At 42.9% G+C, this 22,500-nt stretch overlaps 1 protein-coding gene across 1 annotated transcript in view; it reads right to left on the bottom strand.

Moving 5' to 3' along the window:
• The window catches only part of LOC123508202 (nuclear receptor coactivator 1-like), a 268,334-nt gene that overhangs the window by 52,807 nt on the left and 193,027 nt on the right, over window positions 1-22,500 (bottom strand). Inside the window, exon 5 of the mRNA XM_045261734.1 lies at window positions 14,909-14,998. Coding sequence (XP_045117669.1) covers window positions 14,909-14,998 — 90 coding nt within the window. The remainder of the gene's footprint in view (window positions 1-14,908; window positions 14,999-22,500) is intronic.

Genomic DNA, 22,500 nt, shown 5'->3' with positions numbered 1-22,500 from the left:
CGCCGCGTCACGGTCAACACAGCCGCGACGTGCCTCGCCGCCACGCCCGCACAGCACCCTGGGGACACCTGTGGGCGCCGCGCTGCCCTCAACACTGCACTGCTCTGACCCTTGTTTAGTGCGGGTCGGGCTCGGCACGCCGCTCTGAGGTCAGCGGCCCCGCCAGGCGGTGGTCGGCGCCGTCAACACTGGTCCACCTCATCAAGGCGAGCCAATCTTCCCGTCAGCGGCGGCCGCGGATCCCTCAGCTGGACAGCTTAAAGAGCTAACATGATTATCCTTTGCGTCCAGTTTTCCAGGTAAAGAGATCACCTGGCCGCACACCCACGTCTCCAATCAACTTTAATCCAAGAGTTGCGCTTTACATCCATATTCGCTATACAGCCCCCCAAGTAGCAGTCATGGACACCACTGGCCGGATAGTAAGACGTGTAGCAGCACAACGCAATCTTTCCCTCAGCTTAAGGCCAGTGTTCGGAATTGCTTTGCTCTCTCGCTACGACCATTTCCAAAAACCCACAGGAATGATCAGCTGGCCTCTCAGGAGTGTTTTCTCCTTTCAACAATATAGAAATCATGTTAATTTATCACCAGACCAATAAAACCACCTTGAAAACCAAGCCTATATGCCTTCAACTAAAGGCTGTTAAAAATAATCGGAATGCAGGCAGAGGAGCTTCAGAACATGGCCCAAAGCCTCATGGTCGACCCTGTGTTTGGTTCCCGTGGTCATCGCACCGCGCTGCCTCGGAAGAGATGATGAGAAGAGGTGAAGTCTGATGTTTAGAGGCAGAGGTGAATGTTAATCAAGTCATCCCATCTACACGTCCCTCCTGCCCAGGTATTGAAGGTAACACGGCCTTACGTAACGAGGAATCAACACGTAATTATGAAGATGGGAAGGGAATTATACAGACCCGCCTAAAGGTGAAGACTGATAGGATGTTGTAGCACTAGTAAAGGAAAAAGTCCCCCCTATACCATTAGTGAATGTTGAGGGAAGTGTGTGGCGCCACCAATGAGCACCGCCTGACACTTCACTACTTTCCAATCAACAGCACCACCTTCAACTAACAACCTTTCTCTCCACGAAATGAAGTAAACACTCTGCATAACACTAACAAACCTAACACAATACAAGTTAACACCATAGACAAACCACACCGTCACCACACCCAACCAAACACCACACAACACTAACCAACCCCAACATAACACCAGAACCACCACAAACCACCACGAACACACAAAGGAAAACCCCAAAAATCAAAGTCATCTAACCCAAACCAACTATCCTGTGGGACGCTAAGCTACAGTCACTGAGCTGCATCAAGTCCCTCCGGCAAGCAAGCACACCTGGCCTCGCTAATGACACAGGATACACTAATTTCCACTGCCAGATCGAGGAAATGTTCGGCTTGCTATGGTATTTGATCCTGGTTTCGTGAGGCGGGAAGGAAGGAGCGCGTGAAGACAAGGGGAACGAGGAGGAGCAAGAGGGCGGAAGGGAGGGCGGGAAGGATTAAGGATATGAAGAATAGGAGTGACTACGTGGAAGAGAACTAAGATGAGAGCGAGAAGATTACAGCTGGGGGCGTAAGGAGGAGTTTAATGAAGGGTAATTAATGGAGTGGGGAAGGGAGAGGCAGGGAGAAGCAGGGGAGAGGGAGAGGAAGGGAGAGGAAGTCAAACAGCCACCGGAAAGGAAGAAATAAAAGGAAGGAAAAGTGGTGCAAAAATGAGGAAAACAAGGAGAGGAAGAGAGGAAGAGAGGAAGGGGGAAGCAGAGGATATGAGTAAAGAGATGAATAAATAGATGAATAAATAAATAGAAAATATAAATCGAGTAAATAGAAGGAAAATACGATAAAAAATACACTAATACACACACACACACACACACACACAGAGAGAGAGAGAGAGAGAGAGAGAGAGAGAGAGAGAGAGAGAGAGAGAGAGAGAGAGAGAGAGAGAGAGAGAGAGAGAGAGAGAGAGAGAGGAAGGGGAAAGCAGAGGACATTTCTAAGCAGTAGGCAAAAAATTGGTACTTAGCGGCGTCAATGCTCAGTAGAAGCGTGTAAATGCACTAAATTAAAGGCTAAACTTCCTGCCTGATACAAAAAAAAGCGTGAATTGAAGGGAAGGTGAGCGGCGAAGCGTCTAACGATACACACACACACACACACACACACACACACACACACACACACACACACACACACACTTTACGTCTCCCTCACACTCACCAGAACGTATCAAGCTCTGAGTGAAGAAGAAATGAGGTAAGTAAATAGAAGAAAACTATGATCAGAAATACTTTAATACAAACACACACACACACACACACACACACACACACACACACAGAAGCAGTAACACGAACCAAACCTCCCAAAACAACACGAGCAAACACAAAATGATAATTGCATGAGAGAATGAACGAGAAACTAAATTAAATAAACACACAATGCACTACCACCACCACCACCACCACCACCACCACCACCACCGTCTCAATAACAATCACACTTCCACGTTCGTTTGTCTTCATTGGGAATTTATTGGCCTCTGAATATTTCCTTGGCAAAATATTCCTGTGTGAGTCAAGGCTGGTTATTAGTTCTTTTCGTGACGGGAAGAAAGTATTTATAGCTCTCGACTCTGTCCGCCCACGAGAGGGAAAAAAGTGCAGGGGAGGAAGAAAAGAGAGGGAAAAAAGTGTAGGAAGTAAAATGAAGAGGAAAAAGGTGAATTCTTTTTCGTTGTGGGTTTGTCTTTGTCTGTCTGTCTGTCTGTCTGTCTGTCTGTCTGTCTGTCTGTCTGTCTGTCTGTCTGTTTGTCTGTCTGTTTGTCTGTCTGTTTGTTTCTGTTTATTTCTTTCTGTCTCTCTCTCTCTCTGTCTGTCTCTGTTTCTCTCTCTCTCTCTCTCTCTCTCTCTCTCTCTCTCTCTCTCTCTCTCTCTCTCGTACATTTGTGGTTCTTTTTTATCGTCTTTTGTTCTACTTTTTCCAGTATTTTCATCGTATTTTTGTTATGAGCACGTAGACTTATTATTATTATTATTATTATTATTATTATTATTATTGCTATGAAAGACAACTCAGTGAATACCGCGGCAACATTAAGAAGAAAAAAAAAATCGAAAATAAAAGAAATCGATAATAAAGGTTTAGAAAGAAATGAAAAAAAAGACAAAAACAAAATTATGACCCAAATTCTTTTCTTCTCTTTTCATTTTCTCATTTGGTGATAAAAAAAAAAGTTTTGGGTAAAATTTCACAATCAAATTAAATGTCTACTTATTTTCTTTATATGAAGAGTACAGGAATTATTCTCAGTCTGTCTGTCTGTTTGTCTGTTTGTCTCTCTATCTGTCTGTCTGTTTGTCCATCCATCTGCCTGAATATTTGTCTGCCTGTCTATCTATCTGTTTCCTTTTTTCTATCTGTGCTCTCTCTCTCTCTCTCTCTCTCTCTCTCTCTCTCTCTCTCTCTCTCTCTCTCTCTCTCTCTCTCTCTCTCTCTCTCTCTCTCTCTCTCTCTCTCTCTCTCTCTCTCTCTTCTGTCCCCAATTGTTGTATACAGATTAGGTTTTGAGAGCACTACTGTCTATCTGTGTGTTGTATCTCTCTCTCTCTCTCTCTCTCTCTCTCTCTCTCTCTCTCTCTCTCTCTCTCTCTCTCTGTCCCCAATTACTGTATACAGGTTAGGTATTGAGAGCACCGCCAAGAATGAGGGTTCGATCAAGATTACCCTGACGAAGGAAGGCAGGAAGGTCGTCGCCAGGCCGTCTCGCTGAGAAATGACCGTGATAATGAAGCCAGACGACCACACCGCGACTCACCACGACCGCACCACGATCACACCACGACCCGCCACGACACGTAAGCTCCCGAGACACGATCGCGCGAGGATTAATACGAGAGAATAAATAAGAAGCGCAAACAGACTTAACCAGCGCATGACCGATCAGGGGAACACGGAAGGGCATAAAAATTAGATACATACACAGACACACAGACGCAGAAGGGAAAAAAAAGTGAAGCGAAGCGAGGCCACACGAAAACCCGAACGCAAATACACACACATACACACACACGAACACGAATTAAGACTCATTTTGACGCTACATTCACCAGAGAGACAAAAACCGAGAAATTGAAACTCGAAACGCACTAAACCCCTCAAAAAAATCAGAAAAAAACACCAAATCACCATGAAAAATCTCACAATATGCTTCACAACCCGACAGGAAGAAGCCGCCGCGACCTCTCCATTTTTCCGAGAGTTGGAGGAATGACCAATGCCTGATTTTAGTGATTTGAATGCATGCGATCCTCCCATCCATCTCAGGGCGAGGCGACGAGCCAGCCGCCAGTCAATAGTTGGTGAGGCAAGCCTGTGATTTGAGCTTCTATCCACACGACGGCGGGAGGCGCATCCAGGCTCAGGGAGTGTGAGAGACCGAAGGAGGGAGGGAGGTAAGGGAGTGAAGGGAGGAATAACGTTATGAGGGAAGGATTCGAGTGACGGTATGAGATAGAAAGGAGGAAAGGAATGAGTAAGGAAGTAAATAGAAAGGTGAAAAGAAAAGAATGGTAATAAAGGAAGTGAGAGAAGGGAAAGGAGGAAAGGAATGACGTTATGAGGGAAGGATTGGAAAGAGAATATGAGTAAGAGAGAAAGGAGGAAAAGAAGGAAGGAGTAGGAGGGTGGAAGGAAAAGAATGGTGATAAAGGAAAGGAGGGAAAATGGGAATAACGTTATGGGGAAAGAATTGAAGTGACGGTAAGAGTGAGAGAGAGAGAGAGAGGAGGAAAAGGAGTAAGGAAGGAGTAGGAATGTCGAAGGAAAGGAATGGTGATAAAGAAAAGGAGGGAAGGGTAGTGTGAGGGAGAGGGAGAGGAGAGAGTGAGGGAATAAGAATTTCAGGAAGGCAAGGAAGAGAGAATTATATATGAGGAAGAAGAGAAGAAAGAGAAGAAAAGGTACATTTGATCAAAGAAAGGAGAGAGAGAAAGAAAATAACAAGAATAGAAATAAAAAAAAGAGAAAGAGAAAAAAAGGAACATTTAATTAAACAGAAAAAGAGAAAAAAATAGAGAAACACACACACACACACACACACACACACACACACACACACACACACACACACACACACACACACAAACACACAAACGACAACAACACCAACGTTTCCAAAAATGTATAAAAAAAAGAAAAAAGAGAAAAAACCCATTTAATTAAACAGAGAAACAGAGAAAGAAAAAAAAAAATACACACACACACACACACAAGAACAACAGTAACAACAACAACACCAACACCAACACCAAAGTTCCCCCAAAAATGCATATACACCCTTCATTACCATAGACCAACACTCCACTCTCTCAGATCAGCTTAAACCATCTCGGAATCTGCCAGTCGCTTATTGAACCTCATCCATAACACCTTTAACAAGCTCTCCTCAGACCCTTCACAACGCCAGCAAGGCCCCGAACACACCACCTCCTCGGGAACCACACCGCAGGAAACCCGTCTCTCTTCACAGGTAACGTAGGGACTTGCAGCTCTCCGTCTTCCTGGGCAGTGAAGTTCGTCAGGTTCCCCGTGGTGAGGTCGAGAAGCCCCCGTGGAGTTGCCGAGATGAATGTGTTAATTTGTACAGTATTAATGACAGGACGGGAAGGTGTAAAGGAAGGCTCGTGGTGAGGTGAGGCAAGGTGAGGTGAGTTGGAGGAGAGAGAGAGAGAGAGAGAGAGAGAGAGAGAGAGAGAGAGAGAGAGAGAGAGAGAGAGAGAGAGAGAGAGAGAGAGAGAGAGAGAGAGAGAGAGAGAGAGAGAGAGAGAGAGAGAGAGAGAGAGAGAGAGAGAGAGAGAGAGAGAGAGAGAGTGTGTGTGTGTGTGTGTGTGTGTGTGTGTGTGTGTGTGTGTGTGTGTGTGTGTGTGTGTGTGTGTGTGTGTGTGTGTGTGTGTGTGTGTGTGTGTGTGTGTGCTTTGTACCTAATTTCTTTAGTTGGTTACTGGTTTACGGGAGAATGGAAAGGGAAAAAAGGGTTGAGAGAGAGAGAGAGAGAGAGAGAGAGAGAGAGAGAGAGAGAGAGAGAGAGAGAGAGAGAGAGAGAGAGCAACCTTAGCTTCACTCTCTTCATGAAGGACAAGACTCACAGTTCTCTTAACCCTTTCCCTAGCCACTAACCACCCCTCTCATTAACCACTAACCACTGTGGGACATCTCTTCTCGTCCCACACCCATTCCCAAATACTGTACTCGCTGGAAATGACAAAATATACTCCTTTTCATTCTCTTTTCTCCCTTGCAAATATTAATCACACGTTAGTTCCAGTCCTGTACACTGCATAGAGCTGTGAAATGGTTAACTTCCACTAAATCTTGCTTTATACCCCACCAAGAGAGAAAATGTAATGTCACAATCTCTACGCTAAGTCATTTCTCAGCATCACATCGCATTTCAACACCTCAGGATATCTGCAATGCGCTCTTGCCTCACCTCTGCCCCGGTACAGTAATCTAGCCGTCTCAGTACTGCCTCCACCTGCTTCTCACGGCCCGTAACTCGCAGCTGCAGTGACATTACCAAACCCAAGAGGATACCAACTGATTTTTACAGTGGTTAAGAGCTCGTAAGGTCGAAATGTATATGCGTTGGTTATGTAATTTAGCTCCGTCTGGCGTATTCCGGTTTTTAATATCTCTCTCTCTTGCTTGTAACATGATATGAGGTTTGTCTGTGAAGGCTGGGTTTACTGATTCAAGTGCGGTCAATTTATGCTTGAGTTTTTGCTTGTGAATGCATGTTACGATGAAAACTTTGTGTCTAGTCCTCCTCTAAGTGGATTGGAGTGTTGTATTAAGCTGGTACTTGTTTTTGAATACACGTTAGGGTGAAAAAGTTTGCATTTACTTCAAGAATGTTTGGTTTACGGTGCGTTTTTACTTGTGTGTGTGTGTGTGTTAGGATGGGAAGTTTGCATTCAGTTCCCTTCACAGCAGGATTGAGGCGTTCTTCTTGGGATATGCTTTTCGAATGCATGTTAGCGTTGAAAGCCGCAGCTAATCCCTTTAAATGGAGGTTAGGTGCTCTGTGTCGGCTGTGTGTTTGCTGGTGATTGCATGTTGAGGTTCAAAAGTCGAATTCAACTCCATTAAGTGAAATCGAATACTACTCTTTGTCATTCCTGTTGGTTTTGTAAAATTGGATCCGATATCCTCTTTCCTTCTTTTACATGCGAATTTGTTGCTTTTTTACTTGCGCTTCATGTGATAAGGAAAGGAAATCTGAGAAGCATTGATTCGTACTTCTCTTTCTCTATTTCCTTCACGCGAACTATGAAAGGGGAAGCAGCACTAGTGAGTTGATCCTGTCAGGGAGTGTGTGGTGGTGGTGGTGGCGGAGACGGCGGTGGTGGTGGTGGCGGTGGTGGTGGTGGCGGTGGTGGTGGTGGTGGTGGTGGTGGGTGGTGGTGGCGCGGTTCATTACATTAATGCAGCAAAAACAAACAGATGTGAAGCCAGAAGCGTTGGAAAATTGTAGGAGTTACTAATATTTAAGATCAACTCTTGGAAATCTTATCGTCAGAGAGAAAGAGAGAGAGAGAGAGAGAGAGAGAGAGAGAGAGAGAGAGAGAGAGAGAGAGAGAGAGAGAGAGAGAGAGAGAGGAGAGAGAGAGGGGGGAGGGGGTACAGTGGCGTCAATAAACCACACCTTGGCTGCAGGAGGAGGCTCGGGTGCCAGCGTGTGATTAGCCCGTCAGGTTCCCGCGGTCAGATAATGACACCCCGTCACTGACACACACCACCGAGCCCAGCCTGACGCCGCCGCCGCCACCACCACCACTGCCACCCACCGCCACTACTGCTGCTACCACTGCTACCACCATCACACCTGCCACCGACGCAATATTCTACACGCTTTTACACTCTAGACACCTCCTGCTACTACTACTACTACTACTACTACTACTACTACTGGTACTGTTAATGGTGTTACTGATGGAATACTGTTTCTAAAGGTATTACTAAACATTTAATGAGGTATATGTTTTTTTAAGTAAGAGGGAGAACTACTAAGGAAAAAATACTGAATGTTACAAATAAATAGGCCTATTTGAACTGCAGTCTCTGAAGTTTTGAAATGTTTACCTATCGTTCTCTTCATTACGTTTCATTTTTTTTTTCTTATTTGTCATTTTTTGTGAGTCAGAAGTTTCGTTTCGGCTTGCAAGGCTCTCTCACTCACTCCTTCACTCCCTTACTCACCCACTCACTCACTCACTAATTCATTCCCTTACTCACACACTCACTAACTCACTCATTTGTCCGTCCTTTGGCTAATTCTATGGGCTCTGTAACGAGACTAACGACTGAGTGGGCCTTTTTTTCTTTATATTTTTGTTACCCTTGGCCAGTACTCCTCTCTTACATAAAAAAAACTCACTCCCTCACTCACTCACTCTCTCACTCACTCACTCGCTTTCCAGACTCACCTTCACCAGAGACATACCTGAGGGACTTGGTGGGGCAATTAAGGTGATGGAGGGGAGAGAAGGAGGAAAAAGAGGAGGAGGAGGAGGAGGAGGAGGAGGAAAAGGAGGAGAGGCAATTGATTCAGTAACAATGGCGGTGATATCCTTGAAGTACCTCACACACACACACACACACACACACACACACACACACACACACACACACACACACACACACACACACACACACTTTATTGCACAGTGGTAACATGGTAAAAAGAAGGAGCAGAGGGCCCAGGAGCACATCCAAGGAGCTGAAGGACACAGGAGGAGGCCCCGACCCGCCCACTCCTGCAGGGGACAGCTGGGGAGGGAACGACGGAGGAGAAAAAAAGGGAGGGAGGGAAGGAGGTGAAGTGAGAGAGCAAGAGGTGATGGAAGCTTGCAATGGCGTTACCTTCGTCTTGTGTGTGTGTGTGTGTGTGTGTGTGTGTGTGTGTGTGTGTGTGTGTGTGTGTGTGTGTGTGTGTGTGTGTGTGTGGTTGTTTTAGTAATGGAAATTTCTACAGGGTGATGTAAAAATTTTGGGACAAGAGTAATGATAAATTGTTTGCTAATGTTTGTTTGTACACTGAATATGAACTTACAAGTACATACAAGAACCAAGTAAGTGGATACTCGTACTACTACAGGTAAAACCCCCAGCCTAACCAAACCTAACCTAACCTAGAAATGGAACCTAATTGTGTGTATGTACGTAAAAGAGTAAATAAAGGAAAGATATGGCTGTGTGTTATTTCAAGGGCACATCACAGCACAGGTAAGATAGACAGGTAGAAGCCCCGCCCACACTGAGACTCAAGCACCACCAAGAGGACTTATCTGACACGTGTTTCCTGCCCTCACAATATTTACGCTGCCACCAACACACCCTCACCCGCCAAGCTCACCCTCCTCCCTCACCATCCACCCTCACCCTTCACTGTCGCGTACCACTGTCACACTCCACCATCACCCACATGATCACCCCCCCACACTCTCCTGCCATGTTCACCCCCACGCTCATCTTCTCTCATAACGCAACAGAACATAACTTGAAGAGAGAGAGAGAGAGAGAGAGAGAGAGAGAGAGAGAGAGAGAGAGAGAGAGAGAGAGAGAGAGAGAGAGAGAGAGAGAGAGAGAGATGATTCAAAACTCTAGAAAATAAAATAAAAGGCAAAGAACAAAAGAAAATAATAAATCAGAGAAAGGATAAACTAGTGAATGGAAAACTGAAGGACGAATTAGTCAAAGAAAATGGGAAAAAAAGAAGAAAAATAAACTATCAAATCTATACAAGTGAAGAGATTTTCACTGCTTTAACACTCCAAGGAAGAGAAAAAGATAAAAAGAGAAAAAATAGAGTAAGCTAAGAAGAAACTAGAAGAAAACGAAAAAGTGAGAAATTCAGGATAGGGAAATGAGAAAAAAAGGGAAGAAAGAAACAAAACAAGGACAAACTAGAAAAAAGCGAAAAAGTGAGAGAAATCAAGGACAAGGAAATGAGAAAAAGAGAAAACAAAGGAAAAACTAGAAAAAGTGAAAAAGTGAGAGAAATCAAGGACAAATAAATGAGAAAAAGGAGAAAAGAGAAATAAAAATCAGAGCGAACTAGAAAAAAATGAATAAAAAAGAAATGAAAATAAAAATAATGATACACTCATAAAAAAAACTAACAAAAAATGCGAAAAAAAGAAATAAAAGAGATGAAAAAATAAACTCAAGGACAAACTAGTAAAAAAAAACGAAAAAAAACGAAAAAAATCAAAACAAATCAATGAAAAAAAGAGAAAAAAAAACAGAACCAAAATAACAAATAAAAAAAATGAAAGAAACAAAAAAATCAAGGACAGAATAATGAAAAAAAAAGAGAGAGAGAGAGAGAGAGAGAGAGAGAGAGAGAGAGAGAGAGAGAGAGAGAGAGAGAGAGAGAGAGAGAGAGGAGAGAGAGAGAGAGAGAGAGAGAAGGATAGACTCTAGTGACAAGATCCAAGCTATCAATGTACCAAAGAAGAGAGAGAATGCACGAGTGAGAGAGGGTCCCTGGAGGGCTTGGGAGAGAGAGAGAGAGAGAGAGAGAGAGAGAGAGAGAGAGAGAGAGAGAGAGAGAGAGAGAGAGAGAGAGAGAGAGAGAGAGAGAGTCAAGGCGGCAGAGAGACAGAGACACAGACAGAGAGAGGCACAGGCAGGGGAGGGAGGATGCAGGGAGGGGGTAGGGGTGGCAGGGGAAGACAGGGATCACCTCGACTTCTCTCAGTCTTTTGTATTTTTTTTCTTCTTCGTAATTACACAATCACGCATTTCCCTCTGTAGCTTCAGGGGGTCTCTCTCTCTCTCTCTCTCTCTCTCTCTCTCTCTCTCTCTCTCTCTCTCTCTCTTTCTTTTTTCATTCATTCATTCTTTCTTTCTTTCTTTCTTTCCTGAGAGAGAGAGAGAGAGAGAGAGAGAGAGAGAGAGAGAGAGAGAGAGAGAGAGAGAGAGAGAGAGAGAGAGAGAGAGAGAGAGAGAGAGAGAGAGAGAGAGATCAGTATCGGAATGTTACCGTCACGTGGGGTCTACAGCCTCTCTCTCTCTCTCTCTCTCTCTTGATACAATCCTATCTAGAACATCATCCGGAGTTTTTATCATCTCGTATTGTATTTCAGAGAGAGAGAGAGAGAGAGAGAGAGAGAGAGAGAGAGAGATAACAATCCACAAACCACAAACATAAAAGAAACACAAAACTGAGGAAGGAAAATAGAGATAGAGAAACATATCACAAAAAGAGAGAGAGAAAAAAAATAGAGAGAGACGAGCAGTGTTTTGGAGTGACTCAGTAAAAGAGGAGGTGCCTGACGAGGGTGTCCGCGGCTGCATGTGGCGCCCTGAGCGAGATGAGGGAGTGCAAGGCCGGTGATGGACAGACACGGTACTTACTGGACAGCTCGAGTCAGCGCCAGTGTTTACGTGATCAGCTGATATAAGAGTGGGCCACCAACTCAAGACCCTACCTCTCTCTCTCTCTCTCTCTCTCTCTCTCTCTCTCTCTCATCTTTCCCTACCTTCTCTTTCTTCTACCTTTCCCTTCATTATTAAGCTCTAATCTTCCTCCCTATTCTACCCTCCTAACATAAGACCCCTGAGTGTCCCTGCCTTCCTTATTCCATCTAACTTAACCTAACCTAACCTAACCTAACGTAACCTAATTTAAGCTTCCGTATCTATCTTTATCTATATTTTCCTTCCTATCCTACACTTGTAACCTAGCTATTCTTCCCTTTCATGCCTTCCCTATCTCCCTATCCTTCGTTTTCTTTCTATTCTTCTCTATCCTTCTTAACTTTTATCTTTTGCACCATTCCCTGCCTTCTTTACCCTTCTTCAGTTCTCTTCAGCTTCTCTCCATGCCCTCCTTCTCTTCCTTCCTTACCTTCCTTCACCATCTCTCTCAATGCTCTTCCTTCCTTCCCTTCCTTTACCCTTCCTTAGTTCCCTTCAGCTTCTCTCTCCATGCCCTCCTTCTCGCTATACCCTGACCGCCTCTTATCCCTCCCACCCACCACTTCCCCCTCCTCTGACCCTTCCTTCTCCTTCTCTCCGCCGACCCAGAGGCAATTCTGTGTCATTTCACTGTAAATTGCGTAAATATCTGGGTTTTTTGTTGGTCTCGCTGTGTTTCTTCCTTTCCTCCTTTTTTTTTTCTTTTGTTTTGTGTTCTTTTCGCGAGTGGTTCTATCCGTCTTAATTTAGGGTTAATTAAGAGGATTGTGGTCTATTGTAGGATGACGTGGGATTGTTTCTCTCTCTCTCTCTCTCTCTCTCTCTCTCTCTCTCTCTCTCTCTCTCTGGGTGTAATAATGTAATTTTTTGTTGTTGTTAATTTATTTGTACATCTCAAGTGTTAGTAAGCTCTTTTATTTTTTGGTTTTCTTTTTATGTAATGAATTAAGTGAGAGGGTAATTATTGTGAGAGTGGCGCTTCTATTTTGCTTCCCTTGCCACTGTGCTGTGTGTGTGTGTGTGTGTGTGTGTGTGTGTGTTTGTTTCATGATAGTCTGACTTGTATATGTCTTACTATTCGAGTAGTTCTCAATTATCTTTCTTGTTTGACTGCCTTTCCTTTTCTCTATCTGCCTCTCAATTTATCTATTTATCTATCTATCTATCTATCTATCTATCTATCTATCTATCTATCTATCTATTTATCAATCTATCTATCTATCTATCTATCTATGTATCCATCTATGCTCACCTGTAGATATCACCTGTCCCCCCACACACCAGTGCACCATGTAACCTGCGCAGGCGCTGAAGGAACCACTACCATCACCACCACTATTACCACCACCACCACCACCACCACCACCACCACTCTGAACCTATCCTAACTTAACCTAACCAAACCCAAATACTGACAGATTTTTAATACATAACCAAACCAAAACTGCACTAATAATTAAAAACAACACCATAGAATTTACATTGCCTTAAAAAAAATCGACGAAAAGAAGGAAGGAAGGAAGGAAGGAAGGAATATAACAACGAATCTTCTCAACGATGTGACAAGAAAAAAAATAATAATAATAAAAGATAATGACCAAAAATTCAAGAAGCCATTAGACCTACACATGGGAGGTCTAAAGGTACTAATGTTGACCTGCGATGAAGGGTCAAGCTAGGTCACATATGCTTGAGGTCACATAGAGAAGCTTGGATCGTACGAAGCCAAGAAGCCACAAAGTATAGTGCAGGAAATCTTGAAATGTGAGAGAGAGAGAGAGAGAGAGAGAGAGAGAGAGAGAGAGTATAAAAGACAGGAGGAGTAAAGAGATAAAAGGAACGATTATAATGAGGAGGAGGAGGAGGAGGAGGAGGAGGAGGAGGAGGAGGAGGAGGAGGAGGAGGAGGAGGAGGAGGAAGAGAGAAGGAGGAGGAGGAGGTAATCAATGAGGTCCTGCCATAAAGAAATTCCTGCACTTGCAATAAAAGCTTCACTGCGGAGTTGCGAAGCTTCGATACACTGCTTCACTCTGAGGTCCGAAGGGTACGAACCATTTTTTTTGTTCCCCTACAGTTTTACAAGCCAGAGAGAGAGAGAGAGAGAGAGAGAGAGAGAGAGAGAGAGAGAGAGAGAGAGAGATCGCCACAACACTTTTTCTTCTTTCAATCCTTCTCACATTTCTATCTCAAAAAAAAAAAACTTCAAATCTTATCACTAACTTCTTAACAGCCCATCAAAACAACTCACTAGCTCCAGAACTTCACTAAATATGCCTTCAACTTCATCTACAACTTCTCCATTTCCCTCCATTTACTTCTCTTACTCCTTCCTCCCTTCTCTCACTCACCCCATTCAGAAAAAAAACAGCAAAAAACACTAAATTTGAGGAAAAAAATAAGTTACTCCTTGAAATTATGACGCTACCTCGTTTTCTATGACTAGCTAGGGTCAGGAGATGTGCCCATTAGCGCCACCTAGCGGAGGTCTTGTAGAAACTTGAGGGTCTAAGAGAGATATCAATTGTTTGCGTGTGAGAAGGCAGTAGGTGGTGGTGGTGGTGGTGGTGGTGGACAATGAAGACGAAGAAAGAGGAATGTGGAAGGAAAAGATCGGTTGATAATTATGTTTTTCAACCTATTCCTTTCTCTCTCTCTCTCTCTCTCTCTCTCTCTCTCTCTCGAGTATTATCAATTTTTTTCACTTTTCTTTCAAACACACACACACACACACACACACACACACACACACACACACACACACACACACACACACACACACACACACATTCTTTCTACTCGATATCTCTTTGTAATTTTCTTTTTGTAGTTTCTCTCCATTTTTTTTTCTCTTCCTTCATCTGTTTTGTACTTGAGAGAGAGAGAGAGAGAGAGAGAGAGAGAGAGAGAGAGAGAGAGACTATTCCAAGTTTCCTAATTATTGTTTTTGTTTTGAGTTTTAAGACATCAGAAAATAATCTTTTGAAAAAACTGCTGACTGATCTTAACTCTCTCTCTCTCTCTCTCTCTCTCTCTCTCTCTCTCTCTCTCTCTCTCTCTCTCTCTCTCTCTCTCTCTCATCTTGCCCCGGATAATGCCTCCTCTCATCTCGTTTCCAGGGATTTCACAACACATAAAAAAAAGAGAAGGGAGGAAATATGTTTGTGCGATGCGACTCAATAAGAACGAGGGTGAATAACCTAAAATTTCCTTGACCTGATTGAAGAATAACCTGACGGAGACGATCTGATGGGGACTTAAATGGACAATAATGGGGCAGTGGGTCTCGAGGGAAGGATGGCCTGGCTTGTGGGAGAAGGAAGGGACCGAGACAGACGGGTTGTAGTGAGGAGGGCCGCTATAGGACAGGTAAGGACAGTGATGACAGGTACACTACTCACCTGGTGAAAGCCAAGATAGGACTCGATGTTGTGTGTCGCGAAGAAGACCTCGCCTTCGCACGCCAGGATCACCAAGAAGCCGTTCAGAGCCTGCGGAAGGGGAAGAAGGACAAGTTATCGGGTGGAACACTGTAGGAGGGGAAGTAGAATACATTATCGCGTTGAACATTGCAGGAGGATGAAGAAAAAGTATGTTATCGCTTTGAACATTGCAAGGAGAGGTAGAAGGACAAGTTATCGCGCTTAACACAGCAGGAGGATGAAGTGAAAGTGTGTTATCGCTTTGAACATTGCAGGGAGAGATAGAATGACAAGTTATCCCGTTAAATAATGCAGGAGGATGAAGAAAAAGTATGTTATCGCTTTGAACATTGCAAGAGGAAGAAGAATGACAAGCTATCGCGTTGAATATTGCAGAAGGGAAGAAAGACAAGTGATAGGATAGAACTTTGTAGAAGGAGGGAAGTAGAATATATATGTTATCGCGTTAAACATTGCAAGAGGGTGAATAAAAAGTGTGTTATAGTTTTGAACATTGCAGGAGAGGTAGCAAGACAAGTTATCTGGTTGAGCATTGAGGAGTGGGGAAAGAAAGTGTTTTACCGCATTCAGTATTGCAGGATTGGGAAGAATATTTCATAGCGTTGAATAATGCAGGAAAGTGTGTTATATCGTTACATTAAGGGAAGAATGAGTTTTATTGGGTGGAACATTGCAGGATTAGAGTGGAAAGTGAGTTGTCGCGTTGAACATTGCAGGAGAGGAAGGAGAACGTGTCAGAGCGTTGAATATTGCAGGATGTTGGAAAAAAATTGTGGTATTTCGTTGCAGGATTGGAATAGAGAGTGTGTTATCTCTTTGAACATTGCAGGAGGGATAGAAGAACGTTGAATATTGCAGGAAAGGGTAAGAAAAAGTGTTTCATTTCGTTGCAGTAAGGGATGAAGAACGTGTTATTGCGTGGAACATTGCAGGATTAGAATAGAAAGTGTGTTGTAGAGTTGAACATTGTAGGAGGGGAAGAAGAATATATCATAGCGTTGAATATTGTAGGAAAGTGAAGAAAACGTGTTATTTCTTTGCAGGATTTAGATAGAAAGCATATTTTCGCACTGAGCATTGCGGAAGAGGGGAGAAAAAAAAGTGAGATATTTAATTGAAACTGTTGGAGACGACAGAAAAGTGTAATGGTATGCTTATGCGTTGAACATTGAAGAAGAGAAAGGGAAAGAGTGGAAAAGTTTGTTTATACGTTGAGCACTGCAGGATAGGAAGGAAAAGATTGCCATTCCGTTGAACATTGCAGAAAATGAGGGGAAAGTGTGTAAAGTGTCTTAGTATGTGTCAAAGTGTGTTAATGCGTTCAAAATTGCATTAGAGGAGGAAAACAAAACTATGATACTGCGTTCAACATTGCAGGAAGGGGAGAAAATAAATTAGTTTTATGCATTGAACATAAAACATTGCACTAACTTTATCCCTGGTATGTAAATTTCCCCCTTCAGTGCCTGTAACTCATTAGACACCATTCAGCGCCTGACGGAGGGGAAGAAGAAGGGAAAAAAAGGTACTAGTAGCTTAAACATTACAAGAGGGGAGAAAATATGACGCTTAGTGCTTTAAACATTAGTAACTTGGACTCTTTCACTACCAAACAAATTCTTCTAATATTCATAACTCATTAGACGCCATTTGTGATAAGCTCTCGTATTTCTGTAAGGTATTAAAGACGAATTCAATCTTTTATTTTCACTCTTTTTTATTCCTGTGTCTCCATGTGAACTATTTTTAGCGTGTTGCTGCGCTGAGCATAAATATCTTGACTTAAACAGGAGCGTGGGGGGAACCAATACAGAAACATTTGCATCAGCGCGTTAATCAGATGCAAATTACCTCAATCCAGCCATCAAACCACCAAAGAAATCGTGGAGTACATTGAGCGAACATAAATAGCTTGAATTAAACATCACTCTCAAACACAAAATACACCTTTTTAGGAAATGTTTAAATGTTTATGCGCTCTGCAGACATTGAGCCTTCCATTAACTTGTGGACTTGCTCTGATATTTTTTAATGAATATACAAATGTACTTGCACATAACACACAGCAGGATTTAAAATTTAACAGGATTTTCTCGTATAATCAATGGAAATTAGAAAAAAATATACCCGTAACATATTATTTAAGTTTGTTTCTATTCATTACACTGTTTAATACTCTCCAAAGCACCAAATGAACAACAGCCTTAGGTCCGCATTCAGAAACGCTCTGCTCTCTCACCACGACTATTTTCCAAGGCCACAGAGATGATTAGCGAGGTTTTCAAGTGTGTTTCTACAGCTAGTAATGTAGAAATCTTGTCACTCTGCCTCTGGAACCGTAAAAACATCTTTAAAAAAAACTCGTGTAAATTTAAATATAGCTTTTTTGATATAGTGGAGGTGAAGCGCAGTGATGAATGAGAATATAAGATTTTCACTCACCATCCCACCAATCCACACCAATCATAGAGAAAACAAACTCAGACACTCACCAATATAAAACAAAGACGAAAGATTCATACACTCTATTTAGTACTAAACACCTTCAGTACCATGACGCGTTTCCATATATTTTCTGCTTACTATTTAGTGATCTTATACAGCTTCAGAAACTCATGTGGGGATTAAACTAGTAAAGACTGTGGCCATTAATCTTTTGATCTCCATAGATCCTTCGTAACGTCAATAGAATGGTCCAATCGTACACAAATCTCAAGGTAAGAATGTGTCCCAGTATTGTAGAGGTTAAGTCACCAAGCACGAAGCAGAAAGAGGGATTCGAGTCACCATATCCACTCATAAGGTAAACAACAGAGCCAGTCACCATCCACACTCACAACACTAAATAGAAACTGTCATATTCGGCAAATCATCTTCACACTTTTAGCTTTCTCACACCAGAAAAAAAAAGAGACAAAAAAATGAGCAAATAGTCACAATTCACACACACAGACAGTCACAAACCACACCCACACACACGCACAAGCACAGACAGACAAAGAAACCACATCCACAACAGAACACTCATCCACATACTCCCAACAAACCACACCCCACACCAACACACACACACACACACACACACACAAAAAAAAATAAATAAAACAAGTATAATTTCTGAACCCGTCATTAAACCTTCACCATTTCCCACACCTACAAATGGCCAATCCATACTAAACACTCCCCCTCTCATACATATTCCACTACTAACATTTTCATTCCTTCAGGAGGGATAAAGAAGACACTGGCGCTGCTCCCCCTTCGCCAGGTGAGCTCCTAATCACTTAATACCCAAGGTGACAGGTGCTCAGAGGCTCCCCGGCGCACCTGTCTCGCCTGCCGCACCAAAAGGCGTGCTGGGACTAAAAATGTTGATCCCTGTGCACTCCCACATTAAGAAAAATATGAAGTTAAAAATGGCGCAATTTGGCTGGGAGGGGTGATGCTTGTGATTCACGGAGGAGGAGGAGGAGGGGGGAAGAAAAGAGGAGATAAGAAGGAATAGAAGTAAAGGAGAAGAATTGGAAGAAAGGAGAATGATAAAGAATAAAAAGCAGAACCGAAAGAAGAGGAGATGGAGGAGGAGGAGGAGGATAAGAGGAGGAGGTAAGAAGGAATATAAGTAAAAGAGAATAACTGGAAGAAGGGAGGATGATGAAGAAAAGAAAATCAGAACGGAATGATGTAGAAAGTAGAAGAGGAGGAGGAGGAGGAGGAGGAGGAGGAGGAGGAAGGGAAAGAGGAGATAACAGGAAATAGAAGTAAAGGATAATAAAACAGAAGAGAAGGAGAATGATAAAAGAATATGAAAAAAAACAGAACGAAAGGATGTAGAAAGAAAAACAGAGAAACAAGATGACAAGAGAAGGAGGAGGAAGGAAAGAGGAGATAAGAAGGAATAGAAGTAAAGGAGAAAAAAAAATTGAGAGAAGGAGAATGATAAAGAATAGAAAAAAACAGAACGGAAGGATGAAGACAGAAAAGAAGAAGATGACAGGAGAAGAAGGAGGAGGGAAGTTGAGAAGGAAGAGAAGATAAGGAGGAAGAACACGAAAAAAAATAAGAGAGGGGAGAAGGAAAAAAAAAATAGAACGGAAGGATGTAGAAAGAAACGGAAAAGAAGAAGGAGGAGGAGGAGGAGGAGGAAGAGGAGGAGGAGGAGGAGGAGGAAGATGGGAAAGAAGGAGTAAGAGGAAGAGAGAAAGAGGAAGACAACTATAATGGGGCCAAGGACGAGGGCAGCAACAACAACAACAACGACAACAACAACAAAAACCACCACCATCACCACCACCACCACCACCACCACGTCAATCCACAACACACAATAACACTAAAAAAAAAAAAAAAAAAAGGTACAAACGAACACAAAACACAACATTTCATCATAGTATTCCCTCACCCTTCATCCTTCTCCTCTATTAACAAAACCACTACACAAAAGAACACAACAACAAGAGAGAGAAAAAAAAAAGATTGAAAAACCCCGAGATATCAAAGAATTCCTACTATTTCCTGTCTAGCTTAGCATCAGACAAGCTAAAACTCCTGACGGTAGGGAAGGAAGGAAGGCGCTCGAGTGTTTTACCTGCATACGGGTCACCTTGGCTTGTTCATGGCAGGAGAGGAGGTGACGAAACAGGAGCGAGAGAGAGTGAGTGAGTGAGTGAGAGGGAGGGATAGAAATTGAGAAGGAGAGAAGAGAAAGGAATTGGTGTATTAGAGAGAGAGGTTTAATATTCGTGGGAAAAATTAGAAGAGATAGGGAGGGAGAGAGCTAAGAGGAATTGCGAGTGAGAGAGAGGAAGAAAAATTGAGAAAGAGAGAAGAGAGAGAAATTGGTGTAAGAGAGAGAATGGTTTAATATTCGTGGGAGAAATTGTGAGAGAGAGAGAGAGAGAGAGAGAGAGAGAGAGAATGGTGAGTGAGAGGGAGGGAAAGAAATTGGAAGAGAGAGAAGTGGGAGGAAATGGTGTGAGTACTAGAGAGAGTGGTATAATATTCGTGGAAGAAACCAACACAGCTACAATCTTCCCAATCACTTGTAAGTCAAACCTAACCATGACAAACCACTCCTAATCAACTCTATATCCAAGACAACCAAGTGAAAACCTTTCTTATCAATTCTAAAACCAATCCAACCAGCCAAACAATTCACAATCAACATCAAACTCATTCCAATCAAAATAAACTATTGCTAATCACTCTCAACCCAACCAAACCCAACATAACCCTTCCTAATCAGTTTTAAACCTAATCGATACTAACCAAATCTCTTCCCAATCAATCACAAACCTAATCAATACTAACCAAATCTTTGTCAATCACTCTCAACCCAGTCCAATCCAACAAAACCTTTCCCAATCACTCTTAAACCGAATCGATACTAACCAAATCTCTTCCCAATCAACCCACCCTGTCCTAATGAAACCCCTCCAAACCAATCTTCAACGTGATCCAATCCAGCAAAACCTCTTCCAGTCAGCCAAAACTAACCTAACCCAATCAAACTAGACAGCCACAGCTACAGGATCCAATCGTAAATCAGTAACCAGGCTGTGCTACCAATCTCCACCAATCACTGCCCCCAGACACAAGCCATCGTTCCTCCAATCACGGGGCTCCTGGGGTGGCGAGAGGCTATGATTCTTTAATGACACACACACACACACACACACACACACACACACACACACACACACACACACACACACACACATACAGACGCGAGAGCCAATCAGAGGAGGGATATAAATGCATAATCGATAGAGGAGACAGTGATTGGTCAGCTCTCAACTTGTGTCCATCTTCTCTAGTGAGTCGACTGGAGAGAGAGAGAGAGAGAGAGAGAGAGAGAGAGAGAGAGAGAGAGAGAGAGAGAGAGAGAGAGAGAGAGAGAGAGAGAGAGAGAGAGAGAGAGAGAGAGAGAGAGAGAGAGAGAGAGAGAGAGAGAGAGAGAGAGAGAGAGAGAGAGAGAGAGAGAGAGAGAGAAGAGAGAGAAAAAGAAACTAACGAAACGAGATGGAAAAGAATAAAAATAAACAAAATAAAAAACGCAAATAAAAAAAAAAAATCTAGAGAAAGGAAAGAAAGGAAAGAAAGAAAGAAAAAACGATAATAAAAAAACTCAAACATAAACAAAACAAAATAATGAATAAAATAAAAGAAAGAAAATAAAGAATAAAGAAAAAATTAAAGAACAAATAGACGAAAAAATAAAAAAAATAAAACATAATGAAAAAATCAAAAGAGAGAGAGAGAGAGAGAGAGAGAGAGAGAGAGAGAGAGAGAGAGAGAGAGAGAGAGAGAGAGAGAGAGAGAGAGAGAGAGAGAGAGAGAGAGAGAGAGAGAATAAAGATACATGTCAGAACCAATTGCAAGATCCATAGTGTTTACTCCTACGCGGAATGAGTAACACTGGATCTTCAAAAATTCATATCAACTCCGCTTTTTTCTTCTACAATTCACTTTTCACAGTCGATTGAGAGTAAAGGGAAATACAAAGCTATGAATATGCAAATGTGTGTGTGTGTGTGTCTGTACGTGTGTGTCTGTACGTGTGTGTGTGTGTGTGTGTGTGTGTGTGTGTGTGTGTGTGTGTGTGTGTGTGTGTGTGCATAACAATAAATTCCCATAATCGTTTTTGATTTTCGATTTAAACATACAAACCTATTATTACAGTTCCCCATGGCAGGCTCCCGCGCACACACACACACACACACACACACACACACACACACACACACACACACACACACAGGTATACAGGAGGCCATAACTCGACAACAGGTAAATAAAACGTAATTACTCTCCACAAAAAGAAGGTCGACAAGGACAGACAAGGTAAACTATTCCCCCTCCACCTCCTCCTCCACCCCCCTCCAACCCTTCACCTCCCTATCCAACCCCCTCCACCTCCCTATCCACTCCCTCCCTCCATCTCCATTCCAGTCCACTCCCGCCCGCCTCCGCTCACTCACTCCCACGTTATTTCATGCTGGCCAAAGTACTCCACCCATCCACTTCCTTTTCTAACCATTTACTCCACTTTTCTCTCTCTCTCTCTCTCTCTCTCTCTCTCTCTGCATTCCAGTTCTTTTTTGTGTCTATAATTGCGTGTGTGTGTTTCTGTCTCTCTCTCTCTCTCTCTCTCTCTCTCTCTCTCTCTCTCTCTCTCTCTCTCTCTCTCTCTCTCTCTCTCTCTCTCTCTCTCTCTATAAAACACACACGTTGCAATTTACATCTTATTTTGTTCCTCCTCCTTGTCCTTCTCCTCACACTACCCTCCTCCTCCTCCTCCTCCTCCTCCTCCTATTCCTCCTCCTCCTCCTTCTCCTCATCTTCCTCCTCCTCCTCCTACTCCTCCTACTGCTCCTCCTCCTCCTCCTCTATTAGTTACATCACAACGCATTTTTTTTTTTTGTATTTTTTCATCTCCCACTGCTAAACTATTTCTTCTCACCACCACCACAAACACCACTTTTACTACGCCAGCACCATAAACGCCACTGCCACCACTGTTCCAACTCTTTTCCTCCCTAACTTAACCT

Source organism: Portunus trituberculatus, chromosome 24 (genome assembly GCF_017591435.1).
Source record: "Portunus trituberculatus isolate SZX2019 chromosome 24, ASM1759143v1, whole genome shotgun sequence".
NCBI classification, from domain to species: domain Eukaryota; kingdom Metazoa; phylum Arthropoda; class Malacostraca; order Decapoda; family Portunidae; genus Portunus; species Portunus trituberculatus.
Note: the sequence above shows the minus strand (reverse complement) of the source record. Positions and strands in the feature narration are given on the sequence as shown.